This window comes from Sceloporus occidentalis, unplaced genomic scaffold (assembly GCF_023333645.1).
Source record: "Sceloporus occidentalis isolate IW3139 unplaced genomic scaffold, rSceOcc1.0.p SCAF_6, whole genome shotgun sequence".
NCBI classification, from domain to species: Eukaryota; Metazoa; Chordata; class Lepidosauria; order Squamata; family Phrynosomatidae; genus Sceloporus; species Sceloporus occidentalis.
Genome location: NW_028316986.1, coordinates 134,147,405 through 134,170,707, shown reverse-complemented (window position 1 = coordinate 134,170,707; position 23,303 = coordinate 134,147,405). Strand labels below are relative to the sequence as shown.

Below are 23,303 nucleotides of genomic sequence, written 5' to 3'. Positions count from 1 at the left end.
AGCTACTGGAGAAAGCCAAGGAAGAAAGTGCAAAGGCAGGTTTACAATTGGAAAAAAATAATGACCACAGGTGATTTACATAACTTTAGACAATGAAAACCTGGAAACAGTCTTAAAATTTTCTATACCTTGGCTCAGTCATTAATTAGAATGGAGACAGCCGACAAGAAACCAGAAGACTAGGACTTGGAAGGGGAACTATGAAGCAATCAGACAATATCCTAAAATGTAAAAATCTATCCTCCAATACAAAGGTCAAGGTTGCCCATGCCATTATATTTCCAGTTTCTACATGTGGTCGTAAAATCTGGACAGTGAAAACAAGGCAAGAAAATCAAACCATTTGAAATATGGTGCTAGATGAAAGTTTTGCAAACACTACAGACTGCCAAAAATAAATAGTTCCTAGAGCACATCAAGTCTGAACTCTCCGTAGAAACTAAGATGACTAGGCTGAGACTGCCATACTTTGGGCATATCATAAAGCATGACTCAGTAAAAGAGATAATTCTTAATAAGGTAGAAGGCAATAAAGAGGGAGACCATACTATAGGTAGATTGATTCAATCAAGAAAAGCCATGGCCCAATTTTCAAGCAAGACTGTTGATAACAGGGTCACTTGGAGATCACTCATTCACAAGGTTGCCATAAATCAAAGTCAACAACGCAGAGGAAATATCACATAGGCCTTAATGAAAACAGAAATGCAATAAAAGGGCAATCATTTTGTATAAGCAGTGTGTATTAGAGAAAAGATAAATAAATCAGTCAGCTGTTGTGTAAGAAGGGGACAATTTCCCCTCACCACTGCAACCTCCTGTGCACCCCAAAAGCCTGCACCAGAGATAGGAAGACTTGCTAAACTGGTTTCAAGGTGCTGGGGAGGGGGAAATAATCAAAATACCATCTTGGCAGAGGTACTGTGCCAATGCCACACTGGATTTAGGCCAATGCATTTTCACCAATAATATGTACCTAGAATTAGGGATGTTAAGCCTCTTCACTCACTGCTTTCACATGCAAGGACAAACAATTTTGGAAATTTTCTTCCTGCTGGAGGAAACTACAAGAGGTTTTGTGCATATTTCTAGCTTCAAGACTACTGCAAAAATAAAAATTTGTGCAAAACCTTAGGGTGCACAAAATATTATTTTCTGTGAACATTATACAAGTTTTTAAAAATTTGCTGCAACATTTTTCCCCGCAAAGAAGTCATCAAATGCAAAACTGGGTGCTTTAATGTGTCAAGACTGTTACTCAGAGGATGAGAAAATGCACAGAATTTTTTTCATCCCTATGTCACAAGCACCTGTTTTCTGCTCATCCTGTTTCTGGGTTGTTATTTGCCCTTTTATAGTGTCTGTGCAGTCATCGAGAATTAAAATACAAAAATGAAACACTTTATTTCAGAACTCACAGTAGGAAATACATTGTTGTCCAAGTAATTGTATTTTAACACTCCTTTACAAAGTTTATACAACCCTTTCCATTCATAAAGTAAAACACATAATCGATTTTGCAGCAGTGCACTGTAGAAAGTAAGATGTGAAAATCTGACGGAACTGGATTTCTTCTTCTTTTTTTAAAACCAAATCTTTGAAACACTTCTGAAAATACTTCTTTAGAACAAGAACAAATAATCACAACCTTCTCCTGATTTTTCAGAAAACAACAAAGTCATATTAATCTGAAAAAAATCTGTTTAATGGGCCTTTACTCCTCCCATTGCCCCAGAATCCAGTGGAATTTTCTAGCTATAAAATGCTAAGATGAAGACTTTCCAGCTCCTTGTCTTGCTAGTCGATCAGCTGCTTCATTTCCCGTAAAGCCAGCATGACCTGGAACATGCATCTGTTGATCATAAGAATCCAAGTTAATTACTAAAAGTGCTCAACAATCTGCATCTATTATTTACAATATCAGAATTTCAAATTCCCATGCTAATAAGAGCACCTGGCTGCATCCGCACTACAGAAATAATCCAGTTTGACACCACTTTAACTGTCATGGCTCAATGTTATGGAATTCTGGGAATTGTAGTTTTGTGAGATATCTAGCCTTCTGTGTCAGAGAGCTCTGGTGCCACAACAAACTACAATTCCCAGTATTCCATAGCACCAAGAAATGGCATTTAAACTGGTGTCAAACTGGATTATTTCTGCAAGGCAGATGCAGCCCCTGAAACCTAGTCACTTTTCCATTTCTGTTCATGAAATGTTTGAAATTATGAAACAGAAATTAAAATGAAGAATTTAATAATACTTATTGCCAACATCTTCACCAGGGAGTAGAAACCCAATGCTAGCATTCTCTAGAATTAGAGCTGAAAGGGGTTCTGCAAGTTAGCGATCCCACGCACCTCCAGCTCAGTATGGGAATTACAGCTAGAGCATCCCCATCAACTAGCTGTTCAGCCTGACTGCTACCATCTCTCCAGGAAACTGATTCCTAAGAAATATGAGAAAACATCAGGATGCATTATTTTCCTTCTTTTGAATAAGCCACATACATATCACCAGCAACCCAAACTGTTTACCTTGACCCAAATCTAATACTGCACTTAGGAAACAATGCCACTGCAACAGCATTTTCCTGCCATTTCTTTTACCCTGAAGTTTTTTGTGTAGCCTGAATCTAATCTGGAGCGGTTTGAAGGGTTTCCTAGACCTCAAGGAAAAGTTTTGCAATTTTATAAAACAAATGTTGCATTTATTAGATAAATTAAAGGAAAGTATGGTTATGTATGTGATATACATAGCTGGCCTTTCAGATCCATGGGGGTTCCACTCCAGACCTCCCTCCCCCCCTGCAGATGCAAAATATTGTAGGACATCAAGCCCTATTCTTCTCAATAGCAGCACAATGTGCACAGATGCGTTTGCACAGCCACATGCACGCACCACCATTGAGGAGAACAAGGTGGGGCCATCCATGGATGCTCCAATCCGCAGATGGCAAGCCCACAGATAGAACAGAAAGGATCAACTGTAGTACAGTTAACACAGTAAGTGATCTGTTAGGTGAGTGAGAACATGGAATGCTGAAGGAGCCCTGTGACAGACTGAGTGCTTGAATAGGATGTTTAAAATGCTGGTGTGTATGACAGTGAGTCAGTGAGAGGTATGAGTAAGGGGTAGGGATCACAAACTGGAGAAGAGACAGTGAAGAACTGAGAGACAACAGTGAAGGGAAGGAGTGTGTTTTGGTATAATTAGGTTCAGCTAGGATTATGAAAAGACAGTGAAAGAGTTAGTGAGATGTATTGGTGTCACTAAGGATTCTGATGAGTTTAGAAGCTGAGAAAAACTAAGCCTTGAAATTCTGAAACTATATGTTTCTGTTGACTGCTTGCTGAACTTCTGTTTAACAAATTATTATTGTAATATACATACGTGGCTGTGGGACACTACAATATTGTTATTGCAGTGGTTAAGTGCAGACACACAATACATGTGACACATGGTGGCAACAATTATTCAATTGTGGTGGATAATTCTGACGCCAAAATAGTGGGATAAGTGGATATCCCCATGGCCTCTCAATTGATTTATGCCCAAACTTTGTTATTCATGTTTTAATAATGTTTATGAGTTATTCAGTCAGATTTTTCAAGCCAAATTACTTACCCACTGGATGTCCATGCCTTCTGAAAGTTTAGCAAGCCTTTCAAAATCTTCTTTGTTTATTACTTCTTTTCCTGTACTAGTTTTCCAACCATTAGCTTGCCAGTTTGGAACCCAACTTGTCATACCTATTTAAAAATGATTTATTTTCAGACTAGCATTAACTCTTGTATTGGTTTTATTTTATTTCTAAACTATCAAAAAGCCATGCAGTCAAGCAAAGTTAGTTGGCAAATCTTGTGACAGTGTGAAGGTGAGGGGGAAAAGCCAAAGTGCACCCTCTCTTGGTCCCAGTTCTATTATCTATAACATATTCCCTAGTGAATAACATTTGCTACCTTTACTTAAATGGAAATATTGAAAAGGAAACAAGCACATTTTTATTCTTGTTTGCCAGGGCTTAAATTACTAGACCTATGTAGAAACAGTTACCTATAGCATACATTATGAGCATATTAAATTCCCATGGTTTGTTCATTACAAATCACTTCAAGATTCTTGCATACAATATCATATGCACCGCTTGCTAGATTGTCAGTACTGAGGGCAAATAAATAGTATTAGTAAATCTTAGGTTTTTAAAGGTAAACTACTTTTTTTGAAGAAAAAAACATCGAAAAATCCTTCCTCCTTGGATTCCATTGTACTGGAAAACTACTGGCCAATCTCTATTATCCCCTTTTGGGGTTAAGTGTTGGAACGTGTAGTGGACTCCCAGACCCAGACATTCCTGGATGAAACAGATTAGATCCATTTCAATCTGGCTTCAGATGTGGTCATGGGATGGAGACAGCTTTGGTTGCCTTGGTAGACGACCAATGCGGGGAATGAAGATGCGGGTGGGTGTGTCCCTGTTGGTTTTGATGCCACCTTCAGCAGCTTTCAGTACCATCAACCATGGTATCCTTCTGGGATGGAGCTAGGGGGCACTGTATTATGGTGGCTCTGGTCTTTCCTGGAAGGGCAGATTTTGAAGGTGTTCCTGGAGGATGCCTATTCTGTTAAAATGCTTTTGATGTTACGTAGCGTGTGAGGCAACACGTCAACATTTGGCACCAGATTTTCCACCTTCGTGACTGTAGTCAGGAGCTTGTGAGCTGGAGAAACATCTCTCCCTTTCTCAGTGAGCAAAGAGACACTGTCTATAAACCTCTCTCAGATGAGGCTTTTATTCATAGAAGTTCCACTGTGTACAACAATATATACATTGACACCACCACCATCCACACGTGTCACAACCCACTCTGAGCTAAAATGCTTGTCATTACTCTAGCATAGGCTCCCTGAGGCCTACTAGGCCTTGCCTCTCCCTCTGGGGTCACAAAGGATCCAGCCTCTCTGCCTGAGTGACTTTTCAGACTGTCAGCATCCTACAGTACTTTACAGCACCTGCTGAATATCTTTTTGATATCATTTCTTGTTTAAATGCCTAATCATTATGGCTCACAGTAACACTTTAATGCCTGGTTACTATTAAAACCCACATTGTACATTTTCCTTGTGGCTCTATATTCCAACATATTCAACACCCTGGCTATTATCTTGTGGTGTCCCTCAGGCTCGGTTCTCTTCCCTGCTGCTCTTTCATGTAAACAGCTGGGAGAGGTCATCTGGAGTGTTGGGGTTCTGTGTCATCAATATACTGATGACACACAACTCTATCTCTCCTTTCCATTTGGCTCCACTCTCCCTCAAATCTCTTCTTTGCAGCTTGGGTATGCTTTTGGATTTGGGTCTGAATCTGGATCCTCAGGTTTTGGCTGTGGCCAGGAGTGCATGCTCACAGTTAAAACTAGTTTCCCAGCAGAAAAGGAGCTGAGCATCTAATGATAATAATAATAATAATAATAATAATAATAATAATAATAATAATAATAATTTATTTACATACCGCCTTTCCAAAAAGATCAAAGCAGTTTACAAATTTACAATTACAAAATTACAAAACACATACAATGTATAAAAGATTTACACAAGCAAATGAATAAAATACTTAAACAGTACATAATGTATATAAACTAAAATTCTATCCCTCATCCCTTAACTAAAATAGAACCATCACTAAACATTAAACAAAATTACATAAGCAGTTATATAAAATACATAAACAATTGGGATAAGCAAATGAATAAAATACTGAAACAAAACATAATATATACAACTAAAATTCCACCCCCATACCTTATCTAAAATACAATCATCATTAAACACTAAACACTAAGAATTTAAAAAAACAACAACAAACGAACAAAACTGGAGGTTTTCTTAACATTGGGTAGCTCTGCTCACTTGGCTCCTCACAGGCAGGGAGAGAAAAACAAAGGCCAGGGGCCTGACACCGCCTCCATAGGCGGAGAGACCCCCTAGCAGCCTCAGTCTTCTTCCTGCCTAGCTCCTGGTAGGACATACCTTTGGTTGGTTCTAACCAAACCCTTTCTAACATTTGGCTCAACCTTCAGCTAGTGCGTCAGGTGCATTCCTTGAAAAGTCAGGTCTGCCTACAGTGAGCCATACCTTGATGACATCCTGTTTGGACTACTGTAACATGCTCTACGTGGAGCTGCCTTCAGAAACCTCAGATCCTAAATGTTGCGGCCAGGGTCCTGACCAAGGCTTGTGACACCCCACCCCCAAGTTGAAACAGCTGAATTAGCTACTGGTCCATTTCTGGGCAGAATTCAAAGTGCTAGTTTTGACCTTTAAAACCCTATATGGCTTGGGTCCAGACTATTTGAAAGACGGTATCTCCTTTTGGAAACAAGGGTGTGCATTGAGATCTGCAGGGAAAGGCTTTCTTGCCATCCCACCCCCTTGTGGATGTGATTGTTGAGGACCTGGAAGACAGCCTTCTCTGTGGCTGCTTCCAGACTGTGGAACTCCCTTCCACAGGCGGTCTGGTTGGCTTCTTCCCTCCTGTCTTTCCGCCTTTATTTAGGCAGGCTTTTGAATGTAACTATGGAGTTTTTTAATTTTTGTAAATTAATGTTTTGGTTGGATTTTTAAACAAATTATTGTAACCCGTCTTGGTCCCATTTTGGGAGAAAGGTGGGATATAAATGCAATAAACTAAGCAAACTATTAATCTCAAGTTCTGCTACACCATCCACAACTATTATTAAATATATATCCTATACCCCTTATTATCCTTTAGAATGTCTGTATAACATGTATTTTGCTTTATTATTATTCTCCAACAAGCAGCTACTTACCATTAATGGTAAACTTGCTGTCAGTATAAATAACCAGTTTCTTAATATTTTGACTCTTTGCTTGTTCTACTGCTTTGCAAGCAGCCTGAAAAAACAAACAAACACACATTTAGACAATAAATCTCAGGCAAGAGGTTTAACAGATTGGTACTAACTTTAAAATAGTAACACAACAAATTAATGTAATTCAATTCTAGCAAAGGACAGTGTTTATCAAGAGGTATGTTGGCTTAAATCCCATTTTGGGAGAAAGGTGGGATGTAAATCCCTTAAATAAATAGATAAAATATAATATACAGTCACTCCTTGAAACTTGCAGGTGATCCATTCCAGACCCTCTCCCGCAAGTTCCAAATCTCGCACATATTCAAGCCCCATAATCCTGAATGGGGTGCGGGCGCCCCCCATTAAAGTTAATGGCACTTGCCCCTCCATGGATTTTCATGTCTGTGGACTTGGAGGGGTGACTGTAGTATGTCCAAGCTACTTCAGAGACAAAGCTAAAAATAAATGAATGAGTTGCCATCTCTGGTTCAACTCACTAAAGCCAAGATTAGATTGCCACTCAAACTATGGCATGGAAGCAACTTGATCTTGCAAATTTTGAATTCAGTTTTGTGTTGGTTTTAAAAAAACGTACATGTATTTCAGCTCTCTGATTAGTCTGCCGCCCAGGAAGTCTCTCACTACTATTTCTGTGGAAGACAAAACATAGAGAAAGGGTTGAAAATACAACTTTTTTTTTTTTTTGGGGGGGGGGGTGACTAATTACTAAACTAGTTATACATGTTATACATAGTGGATGTTTTCCTTGACATTAATTTTTTAATATACACAATCGCTGTCCGTGGATTGCTATAAAGTATCATAGTATGCTAGGCAATATCTAACTTCTATTTTCATATTTTAAAAAAATACAATTATTCTGCCATCATCCTGATTCCCATATATAGTAGACTGGTATATTAGTTTCTTCCTGAACTCTTGTATTTTAAATAGTTTCAGATTAATGTACTTCACAATGTTATCCACTCTAACATGGAGAGCAATCCTCTAAAATCTAGGATCAGATTAAACATTTATGTTGCTGGACTCTAAGTCCTTTCTTTTTGCAGAAAAAAAAATAGTGATACAGTCCAGGATGTTGATGCCAAGAGTGGTCCCAGGAGAGGCCTACAACTGATACTCCATTAAACCATAAACTCTTGTCCTGGAGGTCCCAGTACTAGAAACCTTATAAAATTTGCACAGGGGAACTTAGGTAGGAATCAGCCATCCATCAATCGCCAAGCCAATTTTCTACTGATTCTTCAACTGCAGTCTTTCCTGTCCCTGAGCAACCTCTGCCACAAATGTATGACAGCTGTCATAAGTTACACATGGCAGCTGCCCCATTGAACTAGATCCATAAATTGTCCTACTTTTTCTTCTTTGTGAATAGGCAAAACTCTTTGTACTAGAATGAATAGCCTAAGAAGGTAAGATCACACACCTACAATCATTTACTATGGGGCAGCAGAAAGACTAGTTCTGGAGAACTGGGTAATAAATTTTAGCGCATTCACTAGGTGATCCTGTCTTCTGAGATGATGATGACTCTTCTCAATGGACAGAGAGCAAATCACCCAGTGTCTGTACCACAGAGTAGTGACAAATAGGGAGAATTATTCTGGTTGCATGTTCCTGAACATCTTACTTACAGAGGATGGCCAGGTCCCCAATATACACCAGTTCCAGCACGTGCTTTACGTCGCCCATTACTTGAGCAGCAGCCATCTGTATAAACAACTGCATAATCTCCTACAAATGCAGAATTTTATTTGCAATTCAGTTTATTTGGATTTCCAAAAGAAGTCAAAGATGTCCCCCCCTCCCACTAAGTTCCTTTGTTAGATATAGATTCGAAATAGAATTGTGATCCTCTCACACAAAATAGCTAAGATATTTTAATTTCTCCGTAAACTGGCAAAACCACCTTGGGAAAATGTTTGACTTACTATCTAATTTTTCAGGTTTTTGCCATGATAAAATTGATTCTAAGAGAATGAAAAGTGAATTCAAGATCTGACTAAATTTTTCCCTTCAAGATTCATTTTTAATTTCATTTCACTTAACCCTCATGCCAAATACTAATTGTATTTTCTCACTTTTGTTCCTTGCTTGCTCTGGTCTTTCCTTTGTCTCTTCACTGTAATGAAATTTAAATTGTCACTACCTTGTGGTGTGGATAGCTTTTTCTTAATATTAAATTTCTTTACAATACTTAAAATACTCTGTATACTGTGCATATTAGTCACTGGCTGCAAAGGTACTTACCCATATAGGAGAATTTCTCTTTGTTCTCATATGGGAAGTCAGTGTATTTTACACGTTTTCTCTCACTTTGGTTTTCTGAAGGCTGTTCATAAGGTCTCTTGTATGCACTATAACCTGACGAAGATGTAGTAGTGTGATTCCAGTCACTGTTATTTCTCTGCCTTCTATAAGAACCACCACTGTCATCTTGGGAAAACACAAGGTTACACTAATGTCAAATTAGAAATACAATGCAACATTTATGCCGCAAAAGTATATCCCATTCATTTCAATGGATCTACTCTTTGTAGGACTGACATTGGATAGTGTCTGGCCTGTGGAATGTGCACATTTCCTTAAATATACAGGCGTACCTCAGTTAACAAATCCTCTGCAAAGGAGCTACTTTTTATGAAGGTTTTTTTTATGCGAAACCAACCCCCCACTTCTGTCTACCTGAACAGTTTTTATTTTGTTTGTTTGTTTTGCAGTATTGGCATTGGAGAAAGACTGACTTTCAGAGTTGGACTGCAACATTGTGTCTGCAATAAACAGTGCAATAAAGCTTCATCTGGAGAATAGGATTTAATTCTCTGTGTGTGTGCTCACATACAACAGGGAAGGTAAATTGCAGTCTCCAAAATTACATACTGAGCATGTGTGAAAGATTAGCTTGCTTCACCAGCTACCCTGGCATATTGAAAAAGCATGGATCTGTAAGTTTTGCCATCAAAATGGAAATCATAAGAAAAGTGGAGGCTGTTCGGGGAGAGGGGGGCTCCATTTTGGAAGAAGCTTTCAAATGGTCTCTAGAAGACTCAAAATGTTTTTGTTTACTTGACCAGGTTGTTTAATTTCCTATGTGCATAATGTTAGTTTTGAACAAAATGTTTGCTGAAATATATTGAACTCCTGTTCTTTTCCATGGTGCAGGAACCTAGCCCTATTCTTACCATGTTATTTCTATCTCTGGTAGCAAAGGTTCTGTTAAAGCAGTAAAGCCCAAGAATACATCTACTTTGTTAACTGAGGTTTGCCTATAGTAGGGCTATTTCTCATTTTTATACTAATGTGCAATATGTATTAAGAAAGATAATTTGCAAATTTAGAGAAAAAAATAGCAAGAAAATACCAAAAAAGCAACATTTGATCTAGCACTAAATTTTTAATCCCACTGAAAATGTTTCAGTGTAAGCAACCTGGTAACCTTTTGATGAAACAATACTTCTTACTGAAGGATTTGTTTTTTCTACATTTATCCCTTCCCCCCATCTCCAAGCATCCAGTTTATGGCATTATCCTCCACCCCACCAAACCTCATCTGGAAAATGAAGCAAGTACCCCAGCAATTCAACAGTGACACTGAAATGCCAATGCATATATTTCTAAGAAATGCTAGGTTAAACTAGAATGAGAGGTGGTCAGGCTGTACTTTAGTAATGCAAAGCAAGTTAGAAAAGCTCCAAAAGCCAAAGCACAAGATGGAGGGGGAGCAGGGAGTGCAGCACAGCAGATCATGCATCTCCTACAAACAGTATGTACTAAGACAAGTGTAGGGAGCACCTTCCGTAACAGGCAATGATGAATCGTCAGGAGGCGTTGTATCTGCATGACTTGCATCCCCTGCCAATGTGCCTAGTCCAAAAGGAACATAATGTATTATACAACAGAGAGGTTCCCACAAGGACAACATCCTACTGTTCTAAGTGAACCTCTCACAGCAAGCGATCAACAAGAACTCAAGCCCTTGTAAGTGCAGATTACTCACAACTATAGCCTGACAACATGTCTCCTCAGAAATAAACTCAACTGAGTTTATATGCCTTTACTTCAAAGGAAGTATATACAGTAATGCAATCATTGTTGCCCAGCTTCTCAAAAATAGCACAATTTAATGTGATCATTCCCAATATCTATCAGCATCTAAGAATCTTAAAGATGTCAGCTGAAAGCTTTCTTATATATACCAAAGGCAGAAAAGGCTCTTTTCCCAAGATGTGTCAGACCATGTCACCCACAATGAAGTATGGCATGAAGTCTAGGTTTCTTTATTCTTTCAGATATAACTTTTTGTTGTTACTATTAAGACAAATACATCAGTTTTACAAAACAAACAAAAAAACAGAAGTGAGATCCTAAGTCATCAGAATAGTTATCAACTTATATACATTATAAAGCTGGATTGAGCTACAAGCCTTTTTGAAGGTGAAACCAGACATTTATTTCTATGTGAATTTCCTTTGATAACAAAGACTATCATATTTACTAAGCAACACATGTAATATATCCATGCTATTTATCAGATCACTTCTCTAATTATCCCAAATAGATCTTCTTTGAATGCTCACCTGAGTAAGATGATGCTGGTGCCCCACCATTTACAAAGGCCCAAGCTTCCTCTTCCGTCTTAAATTTTTTAAAACTGGCATACTGGTATCTGTGAACTTGTTCGTTACATTCCTCCCTACAGAAACGATAAAAAGTGGTAAAGATAATGCTATTGATTAAATTCTAGTACATCTTATTCTTGGAGTAGTTTGGTCCTCCTTAACTTCCACCACCAGCAATTGTAGAAAGACTGACTTGTATCCCAGGATCATGGGAAGGAAACTTCTCATTCTTCCTTCATCTGCCACCAAATTCAAATCCACCCCAAGACTCCCTAAATTGTAAGAATGGTCCAAAACACACAGCAGAAATAACCCAGTCTTGTATCATTTTAACTGCCCAGGGTAAGTGCTAGATAATCCTGGGAATTGTAGTTTATTGTGGCACCAGTGCTCTCTGACAGAGAAGGCTAAGTGCCTCACAAAACTACAGTTCCCAGAATTCCCTGACACTGAGCCAGGGCAGTGAAAGCAGTCTCAAACTGGATTATTTCTGCAGTGTGTTTAGCATCAATGTCTTCATAATCAACATGAACTGGTTCTTGGAAGTGGCTGAATGAGGAAGGGGAAAGAGAAAATTTTCATTGCAAATATCCTAGTCATCTCAGGATTCAACTTACTTCCCTTACCTGGAGGCACCACAGGCTTCAGCACAGAAATCCAAAATGGAAAGAAGTCCTGCGCCTGCCTCCCATTCTCTCCTTCCTTAAACAGGGGCAACATAGGACACAGATGAACAACTCCCAGAGTTTGTAATTCCATATAGGTGCCCTATAATGTCTATTGCATGTAGTTTCTTAAGTCTATTGCATGTAGAAACTCAAGAAGTATTCTACTTGTAAATGCATCTTTATTGTTTTAACTTTCCATTACTTAAGTATAGGAAGGAGGGGAGGGGATGCTTTTAAAGTTGTGAGCCACCTTGGGAAACAGAATCAAAAATCATGCTATAATCTTTAAATACATGTCTCAAAGATAATTAAGATAACTTTGAAATTGCATGTTTCAAGAGTGTTGGGCTAGGACTGGAGGAGTTCCAGGTTAAAGCCCACAGGGTTAGCTGTGACCCTGACCAACCCTTGGTCCACCAGGTTAACCAACCTGGCAAACCTGTTGGCAGAGGACAAAAAAACCGTTTTTTTGGACTACAACGTCCAACTTCTTTACCACCTCAGGCTGATGGTAGGATAAAATAGGAAGGGAGAGAGGTCGCGTTTGCTTCCTTGAAGAAAAAGTGGGATGCAAACAATGGCGGGTTACAGACCTCCCATTTAGGGCGGGCTGTACCCGCCCCTTTCCCCGGTGTATCGGGGCCTCAGCTGCCAGAACGGCAGCCTTCAAGGCTCCGATCCGCTGCTTTTCAGGCTGCGGGGAGGCAGCAAAACGCCGCTTCCCCGCAGCCTGAAAAGGGGCATCCTTGGGGCTTCAAGCCCCAAGGACACTCCGCGGCGGCAGGGAGAAGGAGAAAGGGGCCGCTTGGCCCCTTTCTCCCTTGCTTCGCTGGGCGCAGCTGTCTGAAGGCTGCGCCCAGCGACACAAAGTGGTGCTGCAAACCAGGAAGGAGCTCCGAAATGGAGCTCCTTCCTGGTCCGCACTAAGGGGGCACTAGGCGCCCTGGCGCGGTGAGGACATCACGTCCGCGCCACCCCGTATAGAGGCGGCGCAGCCGTGACGTCCTAATGGCGGCGGGCGTCTGGAACAGCCGCCGTCATTTTTTACGCGCAGAGCACGTATTAGGGTTAGGGAGGTGCGGAAGCACTGCACCTCCCTAACCCTAGTACGCGCTCTGAGCGTACTTTAATGGCAGTGTGTAACCTGCCTAAGGGTGCAGCTGCACGGCAGAATTAAAGCCATTTGACACCACTTTAATTGCCATGATTCCATCCTACAGAATCCTGGGAGTTGTAGTTTGGTGAGGTATTCAGGCTGGTCTGTCAGAGAGCTCTGATGCCTCTTGTTGTTATTGTTGTTAACTGCCCTTGAATCTACCTTGATTCATGGTGACCTTGTACATGAGACATCTCCAAGACTCCCTGTCCTGCACTTCTCTGCTTTGGTCCTGAAGGCTCAGGCCCATGACTCTGACTAAGTCAATCCATCTAGCATGGGATCTTCCTCTCTTTCTGCTGCCCTCAACATTCCCCAGCACTGCTGTCTTTTCTTTTCTAGTGAGTCATGCCTTCTCATGATGTGGCCAAAGTAAAACAGCCTCAATTATGTCATTTGGTTTCCAGGGAGAGTTGAGGTTCAATCTGTTCAAGGGCCCATTTGTTTGTGTTTTTGGCTGTCCGCATTATCCTTAGCACTCTTCTCCAGCACCACATCTCAAATGAGTTGATATTATTTCTCTCAGTTTTCTTCACTGTTCAGCTTTCACAAACGCACATGGCACATGATGCAAAAACATGGAGGGCTTCCTTAGAAATCCAGTGCTCTCTGCCTAATGAAGGAGCTTGTGGTTTCACAAAGGAGTAAGATAATGGATCTCAAGAGAAGCATCTCTTTTTGTCTTGCTAATGGAATTTAACCCACCTGGCTGAATTAATGTCCCTCCAACAACACCTGAACTGAGAACAGCCACATCTTGACAAAACCGAAGGATCTTCCTAATTCCCCCCCCCCCCGTATGATTTTTAAGTAGAGCCAGCCTGTCATAGTGGTTTGAGTGCTGCTGATCTTCATTTATTAATATAGTGCCATCAATGTGCATGAGTCAGCCTGGCATAGTGTTTTGAGCATTGGACTATATTGGAGACGAGGGCTTGAGTCTCCACTTGAGCATAAGAACTGGGCGATCTTGGGAAAGTCACACTCTCTCAGCAATGGCAAACCTCCCCTGGATAAATCTTGCCAAGAAAACCCCATGGCGGGTTCACCTTAAGGGTCACCATAAGCGGAAACGACTGGAAGGCAAAACAACAACAAATGACTTTAACACCTTTGCCTGGCAAAGAAACCAGCGGAGCTTTGAAAGCTTGCAACATTATTATTATTATTATCATTTATTTGTAAAGCGCTGTAGGTTCACACAGCACTGTACGTAAAATAGAACAAAATAAATAAAATAAAATGGACCTGCCAGTGGTATATATTCTAGAAAACAAAATTGAAAGACAATATCATTCAGCAAAAATATACAAATCATCAACAGATTAAAATAAACATCAAATAACAATCAAGTAATGCCTGGGAACGCAACATGTATTTTGTTCATTGTGACTGACTCAATAAAGGTATCCCTGTTTTGTGCATTTTTGATGATTGGTAGAAGGGAAACATGTCTTCCCAAAGGTTACTATAATTATATTCTAACAATATTACTGTATTATTGTAACAATACTGTAATAATATTGTTATAATAGACGTTATTGTACTAAACGTGCATTGTGATGGAGAATACCACGGCTTGTATCCTGCCGCCTCACCAAATGACAAACCCCAGGACCTCCTATAGTCAGCGCAGTTAAAAGTGGTATCAAACCGCCTTAATTCTGCAATGTGGAAACGCCTAAAGTGTAATTAAAAACAAAATGGGACCAGGTAGCGTAGGCAGTGGTTTGTGTTGGAACTATTGTAGAGGGTAGATTTTAATTGGGATTTTACTACGTTGAACATTATAGTATTGAGGGCAAAGTTTGCCAGGATGAAGGATTCAGGTCCTTAGCTCTGGAATGCAGCAACACTGAAGTGGCTCCTGCTGTAACCCAAATGAAAGGAGACAGTAAAGGGAAACATATAGATAATAGTTTCATTGATGGATACTCATGAGGGGTAAAAAACACCTATTAGGTGTAATGCATGGAAGGAGGTGCATGTATTCATTTTATATGCAACCAATGAAATGTGATTTGTCGTTTTCTTTGTTTGAAGTACTATACAGGGCTGACTCACTTGGGAATCCAGGCCCCCAGAATTTGGGATTAATCTTCCTCTGTGGCAAAGTAAGCGATGTTTTCCTTTCCAAAGGGCTCCCGGTCTCTCTGTAACCTCTGGTTAAAAGGTGGTTTTAAATTAACCCACGACACCAATGGCTCTGGAAACCAGGGTTTTATTCCCAGCTCGGCCATGGAAACCCCCTGGGCGACCTTGGCCAAGAAGCCACGCTCTCTCAGCCTCAGAGGGTGACAATGGCAACCCTCTTTTGAGGGAACTTGCCAAGGAAACCTTGTGGCAGCCTTGCCTTGGGGCCACCATCAGTTGGAAATGACCGGAAGGCACACAACAACAACAACAACAAGGCAGGCTTTTAAAACACAGCCGTTTTTACCTTGTTGTTTCACTTGTTTCATGGCACTCGTGTTTTTAGAATTGTTATTGTGAGCCGCCTTGGGCCCCTCAGGGGAGGAAAGGCGGCAGAGAAATCAAATACACAAACAAATAAACAACAACAATAAAGGCGGGAGCCTGGAGGCTTAGAGGGAGAAGGGCGGTGCTCCTTGGGGGCTCACCAAGAGCCGTAGACGCCGGTCCTCCTCCCCTTCCGCACCGCGTAGAACATGGCGCCGCTCTCCGCCGAGCCTGGACCGGGCAGAAAGCAAGGATGAGCCAGGAAAGCCAGGATCCGCCGCAACATAATAGCCCCAAGCCCCGCCCCTCCCTTTCAAACACTAACGGACCCCCGCTTCGTCCCAGGGCCTTTCTTCCCTACACAGAACAGCCACTTCCGGTTTGCCGAAAAACCCGGCGCCATCTTTGGAAGCATGCCGCGCCTGCGCAGTGCTTGCTTCCGACGCCACAAAGTAAAAAAAAGACTTCCGGTTCTGAACCGAACGAAGGCAAGCTTTGCGCAGCCGCAGATGCAATGCGGCATGGACTTTCCCCCCTCATTGTTGCGTCACGCGGAACAGCGCCCTCTAGAGAGCGAGAGAGGAGAAGTTCGGCAGAGGCTTCTGCTCCCTTGATCTAGACTACACGATGCGCATGCGCGCTAAGCTTGTTAGTAAAGGCGGGAAAATAATAGCTGAGGAAGCAAAAATAACACAAACCAAACGTGGCACAAAGTGTTTTGGGCTGCACTTCACATGCTCCATTCCCATTAAAATCCAGTAGTGGTTTGAGTGTGGTAATACTACCAATCTGTGGAGACCTGGGTTCAAATCCCTCACTGGGTCACACTCTCTCAACACATTATAGTATTATTCATATATATCATAAATATAAATAACAATATAATGGGGTTGAGCGAGTGTGACCCAGTGGGGGGTTTGATAATATTATTATTATCATTATTATTTGTATCCTGCTCTTTTCCCACAACTGGGACTCAGAGCGGCTTCATGACATTAAAAAAGCAGTACAATTAAAAACATAGGGGGGGGAGTACAAATAAAAAAGGAATTAAATTATTACAATATTAAAGCATAAGTTATTAAAATAATAAAACATTTTTAAAAGATAAACTATATATATATATATATATATATATATATATATTCTATCAAATTTTTAAAATGGTACAATAGTACACAAAATTATTTGACTAAGCCTGAGGGCAGGGAACCGTCTAATTAAAAAATAATAATAATCGTAAGCCACTCTGAGAGCCTTTAGGGCTGAATGACATAAAGAAAAATACCACTTTTCCAAAGGATCAAGGCAGTTAACAGAATTATATAAACAATGCATAGTTGCCATCTCCTGAGGCTGAGAGAGTGTGACCTGCCTAAAGTCACACAGCGGGTTCAATGGCAAAACCCTCTCTGAAGAAACTTTACAAGAAAACCCTAGGAACGACTCGAAGGCACATATAAGAAAGATCTCAACCCTGCCATAAATTCAATTCAGTTAATTCCATGAGGCTCGCTTTGGTAAGGATGCAGAGAGAACAACCCAAATTAATTGGTGCAAGGCTTGGGTTCCTCTCAATGAATTCAATGGGAACATATTCAAGGGTAGTAGCCCTGTTGGCCATAGAGCAAAGCACAATAACATCCCAAATCCACAGAACAGGGATACTGTTATCAGAACACAGTGACAAAATGTGGGCCTGTGGCTAGCAAGGCAATTAAAGAAAAATCCTCCTGTATTTTTTTTAAGACCAAGTACTCTGCATGCTCCTAATATTCAAAGGCATAGGCCTGTTAGTCTGGAAAATCAGCATGCAAAGGGATCTTGCAGCATCTTTGAGACTAAAAGTATGCTAAAGAAGTTGTGGCATAAGCTTCCTCAGATGCCTTTTTTGGACCAAGTACATACATGCTCCTAATATAAAAAGGCATAGGCCTGTTAGTCTGGAAAATTAGCATTCAAAGGAATCTGGCAGCACTTTTGAGACTCACTGAAAGAAAGAAGCTGGGAGCATAAGCATTGCTAGACTTGAGCCTAAGGTAACATGCCTAGAAGTAGGCTCAAGTCTAGCAAAGGTCATACTCCCAGCTTCTTTCTTTCAGCGAATATCAAAAGTGCTGCAAGATCCCTTTGCATACTCCTAATATTATTAGACTCCTACAACAGTATGTTTGCACAAACTTCTTTAGCCCTTGATCTCCAGCTCTCAAAGCCCAGCCTTGCCCTATTAATTTCTTCTCATCCACTTACCTTCCTCCTAGATTGAGACCCAAGCTTTTGGCTGAGCAACAGCAGCACAATAATGGCACCTCCCTTCTCTTCCCTTTGCTCTCTGCAAGTGGAAACTGGGAAGGGCTACAGGTGGAAAGATGGGGTGGATGCTGGGAGAAATACCCACAACAAAAGGGGCTGCAAAAGACAAAAAGAGGTGTGTGTGTGAGAGAGAAAGAGATCACAATGGACTCTTCCAAAGTCCAAATCCATGCAGTGTCTTTATTTGACCCACACAATGGGCAAGCATTGCAAGCATTGGAGGCCTCCAGAACTTGTTTTAATCAGGACTCAGGAGACACGTTTAATAAAAACAAAGAGGAGAGGGAGAGATGGCTGATGCTGAAACCAAGCAGGAGTTCTTTGACACATACATAAGATAACAAAGAGTTTTGGATAATTTGAAAGCTTGAACAGAACAAAAAGAAAAGCAAAACAAACAAAATCTGGAAAGCACATATTTACAGTAGAAAAATGAAAGGTCACAATAATAATTTGTGAGTGAATTATTCTACGTGGAACACAATTCCCAAATAGGCATGTTGGGCCTCAGATAAATCATCAACCAATATAAAAGTGATATATACTAACACACACATCCCATTTTCATCTGTAAAATGTTGGTGGGTATTATTACTGGAGGATTAAATTGCTGTATGATGTAATGCTTTCAGTATTGGACTAGGGCTCCAGGAGACCAGGGTTCAAATTCCCCGCTTGGCCAGTGGCCATGAAATCCACTGGCAATGACCAAATTCCTCTGAATAAATGTTGCCTAGAAATAGGGTTGCCATAAGTCAGGACCTCCAAACCAGGACAAATGTAGGACAAATGTAGGACCACATTTTCAAATGTAGGACACGTTTTTTTTAAAAATGGAGGACACATGAAAAATTTGATAATTTTTAAAAAATGTTAATGTAAATGCATGTTTCTTCGGCTGCTCAAAATGGAGGACATTTTGGCATTATGCCTAGACAGATGGCTGAAATGTGCTTCTCTTTCTGGCCAAACACCCCACCCCACCCCGCCCAATTCTATAACTACATTTCCCACTCCCAAGCAGGCATAGCATTTAAAGACCACAGGCAGTCCCTTGTGCCACTGCAAACTACATTTCACACTCCCAAGCAGGCATAGCATTTGCAAGATCACAGGGAGGCCATCTTCGGACTGAAACCATCGCAACCGTGCAGCTGCGCAGTTGCGCAACTATTTTGTCCTGGGGGAGGCAGGCACTGAGCTGTGCCCCGGCTAGCTTGTTGTAAATTTGATATTGTATTTTATTGTATTGTGCTGTTTTGCCGCTGGCTGTATTGAGATATGCATTGTTATTGCTATTGTCATGTACTGAGATTTGTATTGATATTTACTGTATTGAAATGTATTGCTATATGCTATTGTGATGTATTGAGATTTGTATTGATATTTGCTGTACTGAGATATGCATTGTTATGTTATTGTTATGTGAACTTGTTGTAAACTGCCTTAAGTTTTTAGAAGGGCAGTATATAAATAAAACCTTATTATTATTATTATTATTATCCTCACAGGGCGTGTGCAAATTCATTGTATAAGGAAAGTACCTATCAGTACCTGCACTGCTATGTTCTGTACAACCCTTAATTCAAAAGATTCTTTAAAGATATCCATGTTTCCGTATTACAGTTTGGAGGTCACCATAGCTGGGTATGATCTCATCAAGAATGGATGTTGTTGGCGAAACAACCTAAAATTAAAACAGACAAACAAACAAACAAACCATGTGGCTGCAGCTGCCATATCAGCACTCAGGAGCAAAGCTCTGCTGAGACTCCAAAACCTATTTCTGCTAGGTGAGTACTGCCCCATTTAATATGGAGTGAATTCCTACATTGTTGCTGTTGTTGTTATTATTATTATTATTTTAATTTATATCCCGCTATTCTCCCTATTATATGGGATCCTGGGAAGTGTAGTTTCTTGTGGCACCAGAGCAGGGCTGCAAACTACTGTTGAACTGCTTTAAGTGCCATGGCTCACTGCTATGGAATGTGTTGTTGCCAACAAGCCTCGAAGATATTTCCCCAAACCTTTGGCCCCAAACTCACCAAATCCCCCCGTATCTCACCAAATATTCAGCCAAAATCCCCGAAAAGTCCCCGAAATGTTAATATGGCAATAAAACGTAGCCCTAATTGAATAAAAATAATTGGAACTTATTTCAACTCTCAAAATTACCATTAAAACCAACCAAAGAATCCTTCAGTCCTTCTAATACTTTTAAGATGTTTATTTTGACATGAAGGGGGTCCAGGAAGCTTTGTGCAAAATAGGAACGTGTTCGGCTGCAACCGCACTGCAGAAATAATCCAGTTTGACACCCCTTTAACTGCCCTTGCTCAGTGCTAGGGAATCCTGGGAATTCTAGTTTTCGGAGACATTTAACCTTCTTTCTCAGCAAACTCTGGTGTGACAACAAACTACAATTCCCAGGATTTCATAGCACTGGGCCATGGCAGTTAAAACGGTACGAAACTGGATTGTCTCTGGAGTCTGGAGTGAAGATGCAGCCTGAGTTGGGTCCAAGACACACTGCAGAAATAATCCAGTTTGAGACTGCTTTAACTGCCCTGGCTCAGTGCTAGGGAACCCTGGGAATGGTAGTTTTGTGAGACATTGAGCCTTTTCTATCAGAAAGAGCTCTGGTGCCACAACATACTACAATTCCCAGGATTTCATAGCACTGGGCCATGGCAGTTAAAACGGTATGAAACTGGGTGGTCTCTGGAGTGAAGATGCAGCTTGAGTTGGGTCCAAGACACACTGCAGAAATAATCCAGTTTGAGACTGCTTTAACTGCCCTGGCTCAGTGCTAGGGAACCCTGGGAATGGTAGTTTTGTGAGACATTGAGCCTTCTCTATCAGAAAGAGCGCCACAACAAACTACAATTCCCAGGATTCCCTAGCACTAAGACAGGAGAGTTAAAGCGGTCACAAACTGGATTATTTCTGCAGTGTGTTTTGGACCTTAGTAATTAAAAATGCTCAAGGTCCAATCCATACTGCAGAAATAATCCAGTTTGAGATCGCTTTAACTGCCCTGGCTCAGTGCTAGGGAACCCTGGGAATTGTAGTTTTGTGAGAAAGAGCTCTGGTGCCACAATGAACTACAATTCCCATGCACCTGAGGAAATACGCTTGAGTCTAGGAAAGCTAGACTTAAGAGGGAGTCAGGGGCTGAGAGAGAGAGAGAGAGAGAGCTTCCTGAGGGCGGGAGCGGCGACGACTCTCCAGCTCTCTGATTGGCTGAAAACTGTGAGTGTGTGACACTCCAAAGTAGGGGTAGGCAACCTTTTTGAGCCGGGGGCCGGGTTGCTGTCCCTCAAACAACTGGGGGGCTGAAGTGGGGGGGGAGCTTCCACCCTCCGGGGGGCGGGGCTGCATGCCGGGGGCAGAGCTTCCACCCTCCGGGGGCGGGGCCAGCGCTGGAGGCCTCCCCCTCTTTGCCGGCCCCTGATGGGGCCCCAGGCCCTGTCAGAGGCTGGCAAAAGAACCGGCTGGGGGCGCCAGCACTGGAGACCTCCCCCTCAGGGGCCCTTCCTCTGCAAAACCTCCCTCCGGAGAGAGAGGTTTGGTGGAGGAAAGACCCCCAGGGAGCCCAGGAGGGAGCAGGAGGACCCAGGCTGTGAGGCAACCGCAGGCATGGCAGGAGGGAGAAGGAGCACCGCCGCCCCCTCCTGCCCTGCCGAGGACTAGAAGAGGAGCTCCTCCTCTTGAGGCTGGCTGGCCAATGGGGGCAGGCTGCAGCTCCAACATCCTGCTCCTTGCCAGCAGCCATTGGCCAGCGAGCCCCAGGAGGAGAAACTCCTCCTATTTAGCCCTCCGCACGGCCCTGCAGGCACGCGCAGGGCTATAGGAAGAAGCCGGCGGGTGGGCGGACAGCAGAGGCGCACTGTCTGTGGCCCACCCTCCTCGCCGCCGCCACAATACCGCCTGCGGCAATTGGCGGCAGGACCAGGCTGGGGCTGGTCCTGCCGCCTCTGCGGGCCGGATTAGGCCCATGGGCCGGGGGTTGCCGACCCCTGGCCTAGACAAGTGTTTTCTCTAGTCATCAATAGATTCTCCAGCGCAGCTCTGTGGTCAGTTTCCAGCAGAATTTCCCTGGAGGACCTAGGGATTTCTAGAGAGAACATATTAATCAAATCCGCAAATAATCAAAACTGCAAATGTGAAAGGCCCACTGTACTTGCCTAAGGTTACTACGGCAAGTTAGAAGCATTCTAGTCTCCGAGAATTCAGGACTGACACGAGATGGAGACCTGTTGAGGTTACAAGCATCAATCGTTTGGTCAAAGTATGTCGTTCATATAAAAAACAAAAATGTAAAATGGGGAAATAAGTTTGTAGCTGGAAATTATGTTCTCCAAGCCCTGCACTGAACAGAAAAGAGCCAAACTTTTCCCAACTCTCATTTTCTCAAACACAGCTTTTAGGAACACAAGGTTGTTGTAGTCTAACCCATCACAAGTCAGCACCGGCTGGGAAGGGCTTAATATATTGCAATATATGATCTTAGAGTATTTTGGTTGTTAAAATATATAATTTAAATGTAGCTGGAAGCCCTACTTGGGAAAAAAAGACATCCCAAGTCAGTTGCTCACATCGCATCCTGAGGGCAAGACAGCTCCCAGCTTAATACGACTGAAAGCCAATGCCATGTGTTTCATTTCACTCAAACTTCACCTTGTTCTTTTTAAAATGTTTATCCAACTTTATTTAATTTTTCTTGTTGCATTGTTGAATGTATCTCAAAGGTGACATTTTAAGGTCTTTGGGGCAAACTTTTGTCATACTGAAGATGAAGCAACTTTGTTTTTTGCTGCTCAAAAGAACAGGACCTGGAGCAATGGATTCAAACTACAGGAAAGGAGATTCCACCTCAACATTAGGAGGAGCTTCCTTACAGTAAGAACTGTTTAATGGTCAAATATGTTGCTTTAAAGTGTGGTGCAGTCTCCTTCTTTGGAGGACTTTCAACAGAGGCTGGATGGCCATCTTTCAGGGGTGATTTGATGGCATCTTTCTGCATGGCAGAATGGGATTGGATTGGATTGTCCTTGGGGTCTCTTCTGGCTCTATGATTCTATGAATCCCTTCTACTCTGTATAAACTATGCATAGAACAATGCAAATAATGATGGTGATTGTGGACAATTTAAAAATATATTTTTCCAAAACATATTTATTGG

The 23,303-nt window shown here is 41.7% G+C and overlaps 1 protein-coding gene across 4 annotated transcripts; it reads right to left on the bottom strand.

The window, feature by feature from the left end:
• Positions 1-1,385: 1,385 nt before the first annotated feature.
• Positions 1,386-18,133, bottom strand: LOC149311421 (ribonuclease H1-like). 4 transcript variants are annotated; one of them, XM_089531022.1, is made up of 10 exons: positions 18,053-18,133; positions 15,964-16,033; positions 11,477-11,592; positions 10,692-10,763; positions 9,150-9,335; positions 8,534-8,633; positions 7,474-7,528; positions 6,834-6,918; positions 3,628-3,752; positions 1,386-1,852 (listed from the first exon to the last, which is right to left on the bottom strand). In XM_089531022.1, exons 2-10 carry the CDS (start codon positions 16,011-16,013, stop codon positions 1,766-1,768), a joined length of 876 nt encoding a protein of 291 aa, XP_089387148.1. In that variant the 5' UTR covers positions 16,014-16,033; positions 18,053-18,133; the 3' UTR covers positions 1,386-1,765. The 4 variants fall into 4 exon arrangements, with proteins under 4 accessions (XP_089387148.1, XP_089387146.1, XP_089387149.1 ...); XM_089531020.1 differs by lacking the exon at positions 18,053-18,133 and having other exon boundaries at positions 15,964-16,123; XM_089531023.1 differs by lacking the exons at positions 3,628-3,752; positions 18,053-18,133 and having other exon boundaries at positions 15,964-16,123.
• Between the last annotated feature and the right edge of the window lie 5,170 nt (positions 18,134-23,303).

What these genes read in the sequence shown, in the direction of transcription:
- LOC149311421 (XM_089531020.1), bottom strand. Translation starts at nt 16,088, where the DNA reads ATGTTGCGGCGGATCCTGGCTTTCCTGGCTCATCCTTGCTTTCTGCCC. An exon ending in CAGCAAGTTTACCATTAATG is followed by an intron (nt 3,753 to 6,833) that starts GTAAGTAGCTGC and finishes ATTTTTAAATAG; the next exon opens with GTATGACAAGTTGGGTTCCA. An exon ending in AAGGCATGGACATCCAGTGG is followed by an intron (nt 1,853 to 3,627) that starts GTAAGTAATTTG and finishes TATGATCAACAG; the next exon opens with ATGCATGTTCCAGGTCATGC.